The 16,738-nt window shown below is 39.8% G+C and overlaps 1 protein-coding gene across 2 annotated transcripts in view; it reads left to right on the plus strand.

Moving 5' to 3' along the window:
• Positions 1-16,738, plus strand: part of LOC145452299 (uncharacterized) — an 83,613-nt gene that overhangs the window by 22,492 nt on the left and 44,383 nt on the right. For both annotated transcript variants that reach the window (XM_080330510.1, XM_080330511.1), the window contains 7 exons: positions 20-113; positions 2,121-2,197; positions 4,751-5,050; positions 6,926-6,989; positions 10,312-10,388; positions 10,728-10,889; positions 12,246-12,324. In XM_080330510.1, the coding sequence (XP_080186636.1) occupies positions 20-113; positions 2,121-2,197; positions 4,751-5,050; positions 6,926-6,989; positions 10,312-10,388; positions 10,728-10,889; positions 12,246-12,324 (853 nt within the window). The remainder of the gene's footprint in view (positions 1-19; positions 114-2,120; positions 2,198-4,750; positions 5,051-6,925; positions 6,990-10,311; positions 10,389-10,727; positions 10,890-12,245; positions 12,325-16,738) is intronic.

The following is a 16,738-nucleotide window of genomic DNA, read 5'->3' on the forward strand; positions in this document are numbered from 1 at the left end:
GTTGCCTATTTGTTTTTAGGACACAAGAAGACTACTAAAGTATGTCTTAAAGAAATCCACTTGTTACCGAAGTCTAGCAAGAATGAGAAAGAAATAGTAATCTGGAAATATAGGTAGGCCATGTTAAATTTAGGATTTGGAATGAGAGTACATATTTGTCTATGAGAAGGGTTCAGCAACTCATCAAATCTCTATTTATGATATGTTAAAGGAGCACTGCGCTCTGAATAAGATGTGGTCTCAAAGTAAAGTTCAATATATATAAGAGCAGCCATTCTCCTCAGCTAGCCACCGTATTGGAAGTGCAGCTGAAGAATTTCAACGAAAGGTTACTATCCAATCTAGCTATCGCTATGGCATCGAAATCACGCATCATCGTCGCTTAACCCCAAGCGAATTTCTGGCACGCATTTGTAGACTGTTGCCCATTCTCGACGCGATCAAGACAGTGAAGGGATTTTAGATAGTTCCCTACATAATATCGACTAAAAACTATGTCTTACGAATGTACGATAGAGGCTATACTGGCGCTCCGAGGACGACGTTTATCTTATTTAGCTGTAGCCCTATTTGTGTTTGAAGTTTTCCATAAAGAATGCGGGTATGATAAATCTGCAGAGGTGGTCAGTAACGAAATATTTCTACATTTTGGAAGTACTCAAGTATTTTCCTTTACTTCTGGTACTTACTCAAGTGTATCTGATTTTCTCTACTTCTACTTCTACTTCTTGATATTTTGTGATCTACTTACTCCCTTTTCGCTATTTTCAGTTTGTCAAGTAGAAGTAGTTTATTACCCCAATACGAAAGATAGCCTGAGGAATTTCTGGGCTGTTTTCACGGAGTACCGACATTTAATATTCATAAAAGTCAAGTAAAGCCCAGAAATTTTGTTGCGCCTCGCGCACAGTAGTTATGGAGTGACAAATATGTTTTCACAAAAGTATAAGTGAATATAATTTATGCATCGGATTGCTTATGATTACGCTCACACCGCATTGTCGCCTATATCCAATATTTCATCACAGTAAATATGGCCCACCATAACGTTTGAAACTACAGTTGCACAATCTAGCAATTACCTATCATTTCGTAATCTAGCAGCCCATGACGTGTCCTGCTAATCTGGAAAATCTGGCTTTCTTGAACGTTACACCTGTTTTAGCACCTTCGAAGCTTTATTGACAATAGACATGAAATATATTTTCCGCTTTTTAGAAGTGGTATTTGTATTTCACTTTCAATTCCGAGTATCATACTTTGGGTTTTAATTACTTTCAGTTCTTTTGTCTGCAGAACAGACTTGTTGAAGCATAAAAACAAGTGTAGTAATGCTTCTATATTTCGAAAATAAAGCTACATTCGATATAACTTTTACGATCCACAATATTGTTATCAAAGTATACTAATCACGCAAAGTGTTGAAACCGTATCAGATACAACTTCTCCGTATTGCTCTTCTCCTATAAACTTGGAGCCTTGTAATATGGGGTAGGGCCTATGTCATGATATTCTCTAAAACGGGGTCTTCTAGTAAACAAAGGGTTAGTATCGCATTTTCATATCAATAGTATAATTTACATCCCATGATGAGAAAGAATGCATATTCTGTCGAAAATTGATACCTCTTGGGATGCATCAATACGAATCAAGCTCTCTGCACCTTCCGCATAGCTTAATTTGCAGCTGCGAACGAATTAAGACTGTTTTCAAAACTGCTTACTTTCTTGAGTAGATTTGAAGTCAGTCAATTCTACCTCTACTTCAAGTAGTTTTAGGTGGCTTCTGGAAGAAGTACTTCTACTCGTACTTGAGTACATATTTTCGTCGCTACTTCTAATTCTACTTGAGTAGCTTTCTTGACTACTTTGACCACCTCTGTAAATCTGGAAGTACTTATTGCAATAACTCATCGTTATGGTTATAATTTTCTCTAATATATTATATGCACAGGACTAACATAATGGCAATCTGGAGTATAAGATTAAAACTTGATGGATATGTGTGTTATCCAGCGAGATGAGCTCGAAGGTTGATATTTGCTACAATTGCAAAATATATATGAGATGTTATCTGTAATCCACAATATAATATAGTTATAATTAATTGTCCATTTTCAGACAATATATATCACCGCTACATGTTGCTGCTGTCTCACACCACTCTGGAATTATCAAACTACTGCTGAAGCAGGGAGGTAATATCATATTTTTTTTTCAATTAGATTCTTATACGGCAGCCGTTCGTGTCAATACCTTTCTATTCCTATTGTAAAATCAGATGTACAGTCAGATGGTCAATTCCGCTCCTTCTGTAACCCCGGACAAACATAACATTTCAGTAGTAGGCTGGTTCGTTCCATAGCTGCAACACCCAATGGGTTGCGAATTCGAGTACATTACAGAATTCCTACCGTGCTGTTGGACGTTTATCCAGGCCCCTCTTCGCCATCTGGTCCGCGTAAGCGGTATCTTTAAAAAAGCCTAGGACATGAGTGGGTCGTGATACAAGTTAGCAGATCAGAAGGTATACAAAAACAAATGCCTTCGTGTAAAATCGTAGTAAAAAAAACGTGTACAAAAGTAGTCGAAACACAATTACTACCCAAAAGACACAACAATAACAAAATAAAATTCCAAGGAGTTGAAACCTGATCTCAAAGTACGCGCAATTCATTTTACATGAGTTATATTAAACCACTGCATACATGGAAACATGTTGCAAAGACCGCCGGCACCAACTGGTATTTCACGCGCAGCGCGTCGAATAATATCGGTATTTGATAGATTTTGTCGAGTGTTAATTTGCAATGAGAACTCAGGTATATATAGAACTGTTGTTCCACTGTATAGTCCCATGTCGCTACTGTACCCTCAGCTGCGAGTCCACGATGCCATTTTTCTTCAGCACCTCCGTATAGCCTCTTCAAAATCATAATGACCCAGGTGGGAGCTGGCGACAAGGTCAAGAAACACTGCGCTAGGCTCTGCTTTTTCAATCTTCTAGTAATAGTTATAGTTAATGCAAGGACGTAAGAATGAAGTTGGTCACACGTAGCATCTCTCACTGTGAAATAGCTCGCTGAGACTTGATTACTCCCGGACAACGCTCTGCAATTTACGCACAACCATTCTCGACTACGTCTAACAGCCAACTCACCAAACGACTGTATGTCCTGTGCACACAGACACCACAACAACGAAGACGCCTGTATAGTTCACTGTTACAGGGGGTAAGAGAGTATAACGGCGTGGCGGTTCTTATCAATGTTTCTCACGCCAATCGCAAGGTATCATGAAAGTCTTACCAGTGGTTTCATGAAAATTTCGATAAAACGCTTGACGATTTATGAACGTTTACAATTTCTTTATCGAATCCCGTACCTGACTGAGTTGCAAAATGGGGTCTTTATGATATATAAAGTTATTCGATACCATTGTTGTTAGAGTGAAACTGGATTGGGCTCCGCGCAGTTGAATACTTATCTGGGCGTCACAGATTCTGAATACACCAAGGGCTATATGTCAGATTTCAGAAAGGGATTTCAAGCACTTCAATATAAAGGACGGTTCTATACCAATATACCGAGAAAACCATTACCGAGAATGGGCATTACCGAGAATGGTCATTACCGAGAATGGACCGTTTGACACCACCGAGAATGGACATTACCGAGAATTGTTAATGTTGAGAATCTAATTTACTGAGACGTTGTCGGGAAATTTATATCTGAGAATCAGCACCGAATTGGCAACGCCGTGGTGCAAATACACACGACCTGTACATATGCTTACCACGACTGCATTCCATACATTACACTCTCGGCGTGTGTCCATTCTCTTCGGTGTCCATTCTCGATAATGGCATTCTCGGTAATGACTTTCACTGTATGGACGATAGTTTCAGAATAGCGACATATTATGCGCGTTCTTCCGACAGTCGATGGGTTTCAAGATAGTTGTAAACACCGCCCAAAACGCACAAACATATTGAAAACTCGGTTGAGGGGTTAATGATACTTGGTCTTCTAGTTTATGCCAATTTTATGAGAGAGAGGTATAGAGATAGATAGATAGATAGAGAGAGAGAGAGAGAGAGAGAGAGAGAGAGAGAGAGAGAGAGAGAGAGAGAGAGAGAGAGAGAGAGAGAGAGAGAGAGAGAGAGAGAGAGAGAGAGAGAGAGAGAGAGAGAGAGAGAGAGAGAGAGAGAGACAGACACAGTCTTTATTTTTTTCATCCAACGAAAATAAATAGCAAGATGAGATACGTGTAACGTGCAATAGTGGCTTTCCGATCGATAAAGTTAATTTCTTGGCTAAGGTACCACTATACTGAATACGTAGGCTACTCTTGCGATCTTTAAAGTATTTTTATTATATCGATACTTTCGCCCCCGTCCCATGTTTATCATTTAAATACTCAACTGTTTGAGATTTGCATTTCGATTTTAATCTTATTTAGACTTGAGTGACTTGAGTTACACCTTCTTCACAAACATGCCTAAATAGTGTATTATTCCATACAATAAGTTTTACCCCCGCTCTGGTGCTTCGCATCCCAAAGCGGTACCTGTAACATTCGTTAAGAACACCTGCTATAGGAGGTATAGACCTACTGATTTTGATCTTAATGACGAAATCACCCTTCGCTTGCCATTTGTAGCTATTCCCATGTGACATGCTGGTCTAGAATTCTCTCGGAACGCATGGTTTGAAGAAATTTTCAATTTCACCTGGATTCATGAATTGTAGCGAATAGCCGGACGAGGACTTCTGTGATGAAAAAGCAAACAACGGAAAAGGAAGACCAAGAGAAGTCGGAGGAAAAGAGAAAGTCAAAAACAGAAAAAGGAAATGGAGGGATATCGGACAAAACGGAAACACAATCCAAGAATGAGACTGATGATAAGGAGTACGGCCAAATACCTTTACATTTCGCTGTCTGCAACGAGGCCGTTGATGCTTGTCAAGTCTTACTGAAGCACGATCCTGATAGTGTAAATGTGACCGATAATCAAGGGTGGACTCCGCTTCATGTTGCTGCGGAATTTGGTGAGCATTACGTTCAGTAAATTATATTTATGATATTAAATGATACCATATATCTGCAAATATCCCGACCATTACAACATACGAACGCCACATACCTGGTGGTAGAACGCTGTAAGTTGTCACTACAGTTGGAAGGCATTAGAAGGACGTTACAGTGATATAATATGGGTATGCGTCTATTAGCGTGATTCCAAAAAAAATTTAATATAAAACATTTCATCCCGATTTCTTCAATTCGAGAAGAAACTAATAAAGCGTGTGTAAAGAATAGTATTACTATGAGTAATCAGGAAACACAAACATAGGCCTACTGCGGATTCGGATAACATCAAATCCATTTTCATTGACAACTAAGATTTCGATTATATGTAATCGAGTCTTCCATAACGTAGGATATTCAGAACGTCGGGCATTTGTACAAGTTGCTGGTCAGTCAGTTATCCATGAGCTAATGGTAATATTAATGATTTAATTGATCATTGAAGGAATAAGTTATATGACAATAGTTATACTTCGCACAATCATTTGATCAGATCAGCACTGAAGGATAGTGAAATTCCGTTAAAATTACAAGCCAATGCTCGTCATCATAGTTGCCTACGGTTGTCATCGACTTTAACTGTCTTTACCTCCATTAACACCGATTTCGTTAAGGAAAAATCGATAATCTGATTGATTCAATTCGAAGGGGATTATTCCGGTGCGATTCCCTATGAAATCCTGTACAGTAAGACCGGAATGGAAAGTGAGACGAGTTACACTTCATCATCATCATCATTGGTTTATTAGCAATTTTATCAGTTCAATACACCACAAAAAATCCGGAAGATTTGTCTATGGAATCAGACACTCACCTTGGCCTAGGCGAGGTAAAGAGGAGGCATGCACACTGAATGAAAGTAAAGAATACAGTATAGGGCGGCATGTCATGGGAAGCGAGATCGATAGGTCAGTCGTGGTCCGGTAATCTTGAGGATGGAGTATATTTATTTAATAGTAATTGCTTGTATTTCGACTTGAATGTGGACATGCTCGTCGACTGTCGGATGGCCGGCGGGATACTGTTCCACACATCAGGTCCGGCATATTTTATAGAGCGATGATCTTTTCGGTCGATCATATGATATTTGGACGACGTGGACGCGCGTGTGTTGTACTTGTGCGCTTTTGATTCCGAGGTAAAGAAATCATTGAAATATTCGGGGCAACGACATCAGTGGAACTGATACATAAACTTAGCGATTTCTAGTTTCCGCATATCTTCTATGTTTAGGACGCCGAATCTCTTCAACAGCGACTTGTTGGATGGGCACTTATCAAAATATATATATTTATATTGGATAACCAGAACTATGAGACAGTGCTGCTTATTGATAACGATTCCACGACCTGTGGACGTGTGTAGTATCTCACCGTGCTACCTTTAATGTGACCATAAAGAATATAATGCAAGTACTACGTCAATCCAAATATTATTTGGTAATTTTCAACCATATCTATTTTCACTTTGTTTCAATGCTGTGGATTGATCACTATAGTCACTGATATGTCATTTCCACTAACGTGCATAGCACTAACACTAAAAAGCTAGTAAACAATGAAGTACACTCTGCAAAACCGTGCAATTGGGTCATTTCTAAGGTAGACCACATTATGACATATGGTACTCTCGAAATTGTATAAACGTAATCTGAATAAGCCAGATTTTGTAATCCACATGTCCACAGAAATAATTCCACTCCCTGCAATCAGCACAATCTCCTGGGGTAATTTATGATAATAAAATCTATAGATTGTAGGCATATTGAAGGATTTCTAAATGCTACCTTTAAAATCTCAACCATAACGGTTATGCTGCATATTATACATTTTTAGGAAATTTCGATGCCGCAGTCCAATTACTTGAATGTAGAGCACAAGTAGTAAATCACAGAGACAAGTGAGTTATTTTGATTTTCACGGGATTTACAAATGGTTTATACCAGTGGTTCTCAAGCTTTTTCACTGTGGGAGCCATTTTATGAACCTCAACTCTGTCGGGAGCCGCATGATGGCACGAATAACGTGATTTATTGAGAATAGAAAAATATCATCAAAAATGGTATCAACGAAATGGTGTACGGCTAAAATAGCGACGGCCTTAATAGCGACGGCCAAAACACCGACTGGCCACAACAGCGACGGCCATAACAGCGACGGCCAAAACCGCGATTGGCTCAAACAGCGACGGCCAAAACAAATACGACAATTTCCCCAGACGACACTGTGACAGCGGGCACTCCCCATACGGACAACTTCCGAAACGACGTTACCCAGCCACGTCCCTTCACCGATGGTATACCGAGGTATACCCTTCACCGTTGAAGCCGATTGCGGATGATTTACAATTTACATTCTTCCAGATAGTAAATAGATAGTGATCACCACAGATTTAGCGTCACAACATGTTTATTGAGACTTAATCCACAATCTTTCTGAGTTCCGAGAGCATGTGAATTGAGTTTGGATGAACAAGGCGTGACGCTAAATCTGTGGTGATCACTATCTATTTTGCAACTTAGTGCGAAACTTGAAATTGAATTTGATTTTTCACAAGTTTGTCATAACGAGGTTTCATCGTGGAGGAAGCTGTGCACAAGAGCTGTTTCAGATGACGATCAGTCAATCGGTTGCGATATTTGCTTTTGATCCTCACTAATTTGCTGAAAAGGGCTTCACATACATAGGTTGAACCGAACATGCAGGCATTCTTCGATGCGTTAGCTATCAGGTTGGGGTATTTTTCTTCAGGAACAGCACCCCAAAATTCAAGGAGTCCATTGCTTTGAAACAACAGTCGCAATTCTATATCGGACTGCAAGTCCAGCAGTTCCATCTGAAAAATATCAGGGGCAGTGGCGGCATCTACTGCCATTGGGTTTGAAAATATATTCATCAGGGGTACGGAATGATGCATTCCCTCTATTCGACGTTTAAACCCGTCAATCAAGGTACTAATAACCTGGTCATATGTTTTGAATGATCCATTCTGTCGGTGGTTTGAAAGCGTTACAAAATGTGTCGTAACACCCTCCTCTAGGTGCTTTCTCCAAAGACACAATTTCTCAATGAAACCAGACACTGTCCCGTACCAGGCGTGACAGAGCTTGTTATTTCCTTGTAAGTTCCGATTTAGTGACGACAGGTGTGAGGTAATATCCACCATGAACGCCAAGTCAGCAACCCAGTGTTCGTTTCCCAACTGAGGGATGTCTTTCTTTCCTTCGACAAATATTTTAATCTCAGGAAGTAGCGCGTAAAATCTTTTGAGGCATGCAGCTCGGCTTAGCCATCGTACAGCGGTGAACATGATCAAGTCTCCATGGTCAGCATCAATATCGGTGAGAAAAGCCTTGAATTTTCGATGGTTAAGTGCGTTTGCTCGAATCCAATTTACGGTCGATATTACTATATCTGTCACATTGGACATCTTTAATGATTTAGCAACAAGACTTTCCTGGTGTATAATGCAGTGTTGCCAAGTCACAGCGTCAAGATTCTGTTCAGCACGCCATTTGTTGACGAGTCCTTGAAGACCTAGATTTTTGCCGAGCATTGCTGGGCAGCCATCTGTCGCCAATGAATATAATTTCGATGGGTCTAAATGCGCTTCTTGAAGAGTAGCATGAAATTCACGAAACATGTCGGTTCCCTTCGTTGTGCCATGAATAGATCGCAAAGCAAGAAACTCCTCGCAAATCTTGAAATCTGGCATGACTCCCCGGATGAATACAGCTAATTGCTCTATGTCGGTAATGTCGTTAGTGCTGTCAAGAGCAAGCGAGTAGTAAGAAAAATCTTGCGACTTGTGAATAAGTTGCTCATGCAGATCTTGGGATATGCAATCGACACGACGCGTTACTGTATCATTGCTAAGCTGCAATTTTTTAGCTTTCTGCTGAATGGCAGGAGAACAATTGTCTTCGGTAAACAAAACAATAGCCTGCTTCGTAATTTCGCCATCAGAATATGGCTTCATATTGCTGGCCAATAGATGACTGATCTTATATGATGTTATTGTTACCTCTTCGGGTTCTTTTTTTTTTAAAAACATTTTTCCTTGTTTGCTACGCTCTGCTTTCAGACATTCTAACTTCCGTTTCCTTGATTCACCTTGATAGACGTCGTATTTTCCCGCATGTGTTTTATAATGCCTCTTAACGTTGAAAGATTTTACACCGTTTATTATTATAGGGCACAGAAGGCATTTCGCTTTGCCGTTTTCCTCAATTTGAAAATACGCCTCTTCCCATTCACTTTGAAAGGCACGATTTTCTTGCACAAGGGTGCGAGATTTCTTTGCAGGTTGATCTGAACCTGACATTATCATTGAACCAAAGTCTCCGATATTTTCTAACGCTATCAAGATCAAAGCAAAGAGTAAGAAAATAAAGTACCTGCAGTTACCCCAAACGTTGATTGTCTTATTGACCGAGTCTCTTGTCACCCGTATTCTAATATGAGCCGCCGTCTCGAGCGAAATAAACTTCGCCCGTCTCATTACAGACACCTGATTAGGCTTAGGTCAGACGGTCAGAGCCTTCAGTAAAGCAGTAAAGGTTCGGATTTAAAGCCTACCGAAATTACTATCGGTAATGTTACGTCACAACCCGTACAACTTGTATTACGTAGGATTCTATTGTGATCAGGGAATGACCTTCGCGTCAGTAAACGTGAACATAAACGTACATTTGTTGTGTTGAAGGCGCGATTTATTTATGATCATGAATAATTAGAATTTCCGTAGAAGCATCAATGATTTCACATCGTTAGTGAGAGCCGCACGGAGAGCAGTCGAGAGCCGCATGCGGCTCGGAGAGCCGCGGTTGAGAATCACTGGTTTATACTTTATTCTGATTCCTGGGTGTTGAACAACGAGCAATATCATTCACATCGCTAACCCAATAATTTGTGGCTGCGCTTATCCGCCTTGTTCGGATTTGGAAATTTAATAATAAGAGAATGCTTCAGCTTAGCTACTGATGACCTTTGCTTCTCGATGACATTTAATATCAGTTGTTGTCGCTTGCTGAAATCGGTGTTGACCAGGAACTGCCCAATAACGAAAAGTGACTTTAGTGACAATAATATACAACAATGAATAATTACTGAATCCATGATTCTAATATCAAATTCCGTATTTGAAATTCGATTCGGATGTGATCGAATTTTTTTCTGCTGCTAAGCGGGAAGTCGCAGCATAGATATCTACTTCTGTTCAGGTACGGCTTAACACCTTTGCATCTTGCGGCTGCCTCAGGCAATATACGTATGATCAAACTTTTGAAAGGTAATGGAGGTAAGTTGCATATTGTTGGTTCGTATTGTGTGTGTTGTGCTATAATATCGATACAGGCTTTTCAATTGTCAAAATATTCGGCCGCTTGGTAGATGAAAATGAAAAATGATATCTTTTTTTCACATCAACGGACCACTTCGTATTGATGGTCGTTGGCCCGTGTATGGAGCAACACTAGCCCCGTGTGTGCATTGATTTCAATATACAAATTTCGTCTCTGAACTATTTCGTGACCTTGCCTTTTTCCAGCAGTTTGAACCCTAGATTAATCTACTAAATTTTGAAAGCGAATCTGTGAATAACGTGGCGTGAGTGAGTACATCTATCTAATAATTTCAGCATCAACAGCTGCTAAGACAAACATTGGTCGAACTCCACTCCATTTCGCTGCAAGCAAGAATGCTGTTAAAGCTTGTGAGGAATTAATAGGTTCGAATGGCCAAAGTATTGAAATCGCTGATAAGGCTATGCGTACTCCTCTCTTTGCTGCAGTCGAGTTTGGTGAGTACATTTCAGTTACACTGTTTGGTGTAGCTCAAGCATACTGTACATAAGCTAGAGATGGTGCGGGCGCGAAGGTTCGGTTTGTGTTAGTGTTCGGTATATCAATTGATAATTCATAGATTTAAGTTCGAAAAAGAACCCGGGTAGCATCTACGTACAATTTAGGAGTGTATAAGAATCTACATCATGAGCAATTTTGTGTAATACCAGAATTTGATCAGAACTGCTTGATTTCAACTTCCGAATAACTATATATAGTGGTCTTTGATTAGTGATCACATCGACAGCCTATGAACGTCATGGAAACACTCAAGTCCACCCATCGACGCCGAAGTCCAACTTAATGTCATTGTCTCGAATAAAATATCCATCGTAATACATTGGAGACGTAGTGGTAAACAATACTATACCTAAATAATAAGTATGAGGACGAAGAGTGACCTGGTAAAATATTGGCAATCAGCGCGACTAAATTTCCTGTGCGACACCAACAACCAATCAAAACATCACAGTGACCCCACAGCAACACTTGGCTATAAGGAACTTCCAGTCGCTTCAGTCAAATTTTCGAAGCAACTTCTCAAGCGCCAATGCATCACCAAGGTCGACGGAATTGTGATAATCCATATATATATATATAAATTAGGGATGGTGTTAGAAAAGCTCGCTCGAAATATTCAACGTATCGTTTGTGAATATATTTATGTTACTCTGTGCAGTCAGATCGACTTGCAATAACAATTATTATCCATGATTGACATAGACGAAATTGATGTAAAGAATACATCGTCGTCTAATGTGAAAAATATAGCAGGCTTATGTGATCTATCTTGATTTGATACGTTTATTGTATCATAAAAATCAAATCCGCCCGATTGCGGTGCTGGCTACTGTATAACCAAATTTTTGTGGTAATATCTGTAGCAAGTATAGAAACCTGCATCTCACTCGGGTCAAAATCTATGTAGCGAGATGTTCAGATGGTCGATCGCCATCTGGTTTGGATTGGCCAGCTCCGATCTGCATAAATGCTTTGTCAGTGAAGCAAGGATTAAAGCTGGAAATGAATCTGACTGCCACGTGAATGATTTCAGGAATATCTATAAAACTAGATAATGATATCCACTAATTCTGCTATGACGGAACATTGTTGTAGTGTGCTCTCTATGAAGATAGTGTATAAAACAGAAAATTTTCTGAATAATTCCGCGAGCCGCTGCATTCAAGTAGGTGCATTGCAATCCAGTCCGGCTAATATCCAGCTATTGCTATATCAAATAGATTAGACGTTTGAAATATATTCCACCCCCAGAAGTTCGTGCGTAGATTTTATTAGATTCCTGTTGTCTTTAGGAAGCTACGAAGCTGCTGAGTTATTGCTCAAGAAACACCAAGATAAGACTGAAGATAAGGGGGCGAATAACAAAGACAAGTAAGTCATTTTCATATTTATCCACGATTTCACAAATATAAGCTACTTTATATAGTTAGTACCATGGAAGTGGCCAATGTGCCCGCTGAAAGAAATACTTTGCGATTGCATCAGTTGCCAAACAGGGTGTCATGTTGGCTTATAGGGCTGAAAAACTGATGCTATAACTCATGACATTGTATCTACAATGTGTTTTTTCTTCTTGGCGACCCCTATTAGAAGCCGGACCCACACTGGGCAATGTAGCTTATGCATATGGATCAGGGGCGGGCAACATACGGCCCACGGGCCGGATCCGGCCCGAGACGGCATTTTGCCCGGCCCGCGGACAGATTCCCGTCTTACATGATAATGTGGCCCGCGGCCCATCATTCTGCAATGATATCCCACTTCTTGCTTACTTGGTCAAATTTTAGTGACTGTGTGTTATTATATCCTGGTGTGCGCCCTGCGCATCGCGCGAGAGTGGAGCTTACGGGCATACTTCTAATTCCGTAACCGCCAACTGCTGGTAGCACGGCACAAGTCCAGGCTTTTGTGTGATACAGCTCAGTAATCATGCTGATGAGATGGCGAGGAGGAGCCTAGATAAAGCTCCAACACGTAGGTAGGAATTCTGGAGTTGGACTCGAACCCACAACACATTGGTTTTGTAGCTGTGGATTATACAATTACGCTATCTCGCCACCTCCTAAATTTGAGATACAGGGCTTCGAACGTCTTAAGATTATAATTTAGGATTGCACCTTGTATTGATTGATGAGAGAGAAGCAGATATGGCGGTGCATGTATGACAGCGGTTGTCAACCTGGGGGACGGGAAAGTATCTGAAGGTGGCGCGAAGTCACAGTTAACTGAACATTTTTCGCGCTCCGCGGGATTTACCTCCAGCTTATTGTGATTACTCTGTCTAGTGTAGGCCTACGAATTTCATATTTGAGAACTCTCTCATCAATAGCCATAACCTTTAAAACCATAAAACTATCCGTTGGGATGGCTAGCATTCTGATTTTTCTCTTTAATATATCATGATAAGGAAGGGGGCGCAGAATTTTTCACTATCAAAAAGGGGGCGTGTTTAAAAAGTTTGAGAACTACTGCTGTATGACAATGCGGTTCTCAATTCCTCATTGTCATCGTCATTATCGGCGAGAAATCGCTTGAAATGAGATCGCTTTCGTTAAAATACATTCTTTAAATACGATTTATTCCTTGTATAACTGAATAAATGGGCGAATAAAATATATCGATTAAGAAATCCGGCCCGCCAAGTACTTAATTTTCCTATATCCGGCCCGCCGACTGGAGAAGTTGCCCGCCCCTGATATGGATGATATTTAGACGATAAATGATAAAGTAAAACTCATGTATTCTATGAAAAGAACAACTAAGTAGGAAAATTAAAACGAAACGAATAATCTAATGTCGTGGATGCACCGGATGAATATGACATTGGCCCACGACATTGGCCACGATATTACAGCACGGCGACGGGTGTAGCCACAACCCACGTATCGCGTTTCAGGGATCAGACTCTCTGGCTGTGTAAACTGCAAATCCTTTCTGTTTTCAACGAAAAAAATGAACTTCCTCTTTTGATAAATGACGTTTTCTATTGAAAGAGAAAAACAATGAGCAACAACATATACATATCACGATAATGGGACTTGGTTACCTAAACTGGATATAATTAATCCCTATTTGGCTGATGACGACCCTATAGTTAGCAATGTATTTCACGGATTCGTTTATGTATGTGAGAGCTACGAAGACTTGTAAAAATTCCTACAGTACAATTTACCGACACCTGATAGTACAGATGGTCCGAACCACTGAAAGGACGTCATGTGTGACGTCAAATTGCTAATTCCAACCTGACATTTCAGTGAAGTGATATATTAATGTACAGTACACGATACCCCGTGAAGACTCAGGTTACATTATCCCACAATGCTGATGTAGACACTGACTTTTCAAACGTCATCAAATGTATCAAGTGGAGCAATCGAATACACTATAATAATCCCATAAAATCAATATTTTCCGTCGCTTTGCCACCAATTTTGACGAGGACTTACAAGAGAATATAAGCTTACGCCTTAACCGTCTAGGCCAGACCGGACAATGTATTCGTAGTCTGATTATTGTGACATTGATATTGAGCAGGGTGCAAGACGAATTTCTATACTCGCTACCGATATTACCCCCATAAACAAGTTATACAGTAGCCTACACCACAATCGCACGGATTTGGTTTTTATCATATAATAAACATATCAAATCAATATGGATCCCGTACGCCTGCTAGATTTTTACACTAGGCTCGACCGGACAATGTATTCTTAAAGCGTCAGTATATTGCTACATTGATACTGATGAGAGTGAAATTTCTATACCTGCAACATATATTACCTCAAACTTAAGTTTGAGCCAACACCCCAATCGGACGGATTTGGTTTTTATGTTGCAATTATGCCGTTCGCCTGCTATATTTTATTTTCATTAGACAACGATGCATTCTTTATAACAACAATTTCCTTGATGTCGATCATTGATAATAATAATTGTTTTTTTTTCGGACCGAGCTCACAGCAGAGAGTAACTAAATATTCGCAAACGGTAAGCTGAATATTTCGAGTAAACCTTTCGAACAAAACCAACCAAATCTTTACAACAAGCAATGTGCATACTCGTGTAGTGCTGAATTTCCCTTTCGTTCTGCCAGCGCTGTGCAGATAGTGGTCCGAAGTTGAAATGAAAAGAGTTTCAACAAAAGATGTTATGATGAAGTGAAAAATTGTCATTAACGGAAGGGATTCACAGAGTAGAAACTACCAAGATTCGTTTGCGACCGCGAATGTCCAAATTTTTGAGGTTCACAAACAGAACGCGAACGTGATCCTCACGCTCACACCATCCCTAGTCACTATTTTTTGGCCTGGTATAGAGCCCCTGATCCCACCCGTTATTGGATTATGGGGCTGTCCAAAACTTGCGGCGATACCATTCGGAGTCAAGGAATTGTTTTGAAATTTTTAATCCAACAAAACAAATAGCCTATAATACATAAATACACAATTCTACCAGACTTGGAGATAACTCGTCCATCGTTTGCGAATATGGGCTCATGATCGGAAGTGGTCAGTTACGAAGTACTTCTACTTCTTGGAAGTACTCCAGTAGTTTTCCTCTACTTCTGGTACTTACTCAAGTAGATATGATTGTCTCCACTTCTACTTCTACTTTTTAATATTTTATGATCTACTTACTTACTTTTCGCTATTTTCACTTTATCAAGTAGAAGTAGTTTAATTCCCCAATACGAAAGATAGCCTGATGAATTTCGGGGCTGTTTTCACGGAGTACCAACATTTAATATTCATAAAAGTCAAGTAAATCCAAGAAATTCTGTTGCGCTTCGCGCATAGTAGTGATGGAGTGACAAATATGTTTTCACGAAAGTATCGGTGAATATAATATAGGTACAGGATTGCTTGGTTCCTCTCACACCGCATTGTTGCCCATATCAAATATTTCATCACAGTAAATATGACCCACCATATCGCTTGAAACTACTGTTTCGCAATCTAGCAATTACCTATCATATCGTAATCTAGCAGCTAATTACGTGTATTGCTAATCTGGTGAATCTAGCTTTTTTAACGTTACACCTGTTCTAGCAGAGCACCTTTTAAGCTTTATGGACAATAACATGAAACATATTTTCCGCTTTTTAGAATTGGTATTTGTATTTCACTTTCAATTGCGAGTATCATATTTCAAGTTCTAATTACTTTCAGTTTTTTTGTCTGGAGAGCATACATGTTGAAGCATAAAAGCAAGTGTAGTAATGCCCCTATTTTCCGAAAATAAAGCTACACTAAATATAACTTTTACGATCCACAATATTTGTTATTACCATATACTAATCGCGCAAAGTGATGAAACCGTATCCGATACAACTTCTACATATTGCTATTCGCCTAAAATTGGGGCCTTAGAATATGGGGTAGGGCGCCATGCCACGATATTCTCTAAAAACGGGGTCTTCTAGTGAACAAACGGTTTTATCACATCTTCATATCAATACTATAATTTCCATCCCATGATGCGAAACAATGCCTATTCTGTCGAAAATTGACACCTCCAGGGATGCATCAATACGAATCAAGCTCTCTGCACCTGCATCATAGCTCAATTCGCAGCTTTTGACAGTCCATGCGAACGAATTAAGACTGTTTTCAAAACTACTTACTTACTTGAGTAGATTTAAAGTCAGTCAATTCTATTTCTACTTCAAGTAGTTTTAGGTGGCTTATTGAATAAGTACTTCTACTCGTGCTTGAGTAGATTTTTTCGTCGCTATTTCTACTTCTACTTGAGTAGCTTTCATGACAACTTTCACCATCTCTGC

Source organism: Botryllus schlosseri, chromosome 12, assembly GCF_051294905.1.
Source record: "Botryllus schlosseri isolate E-star chromosome 12, Bs_hap1, whole genome shotgun sequence".
Lineage (NCBI taxonomy): Eukaryota > Metazoa > Chordata > Ascidiacea > Stolidobranchia > Styelidae > Botryllus > Botryllus schlosseri.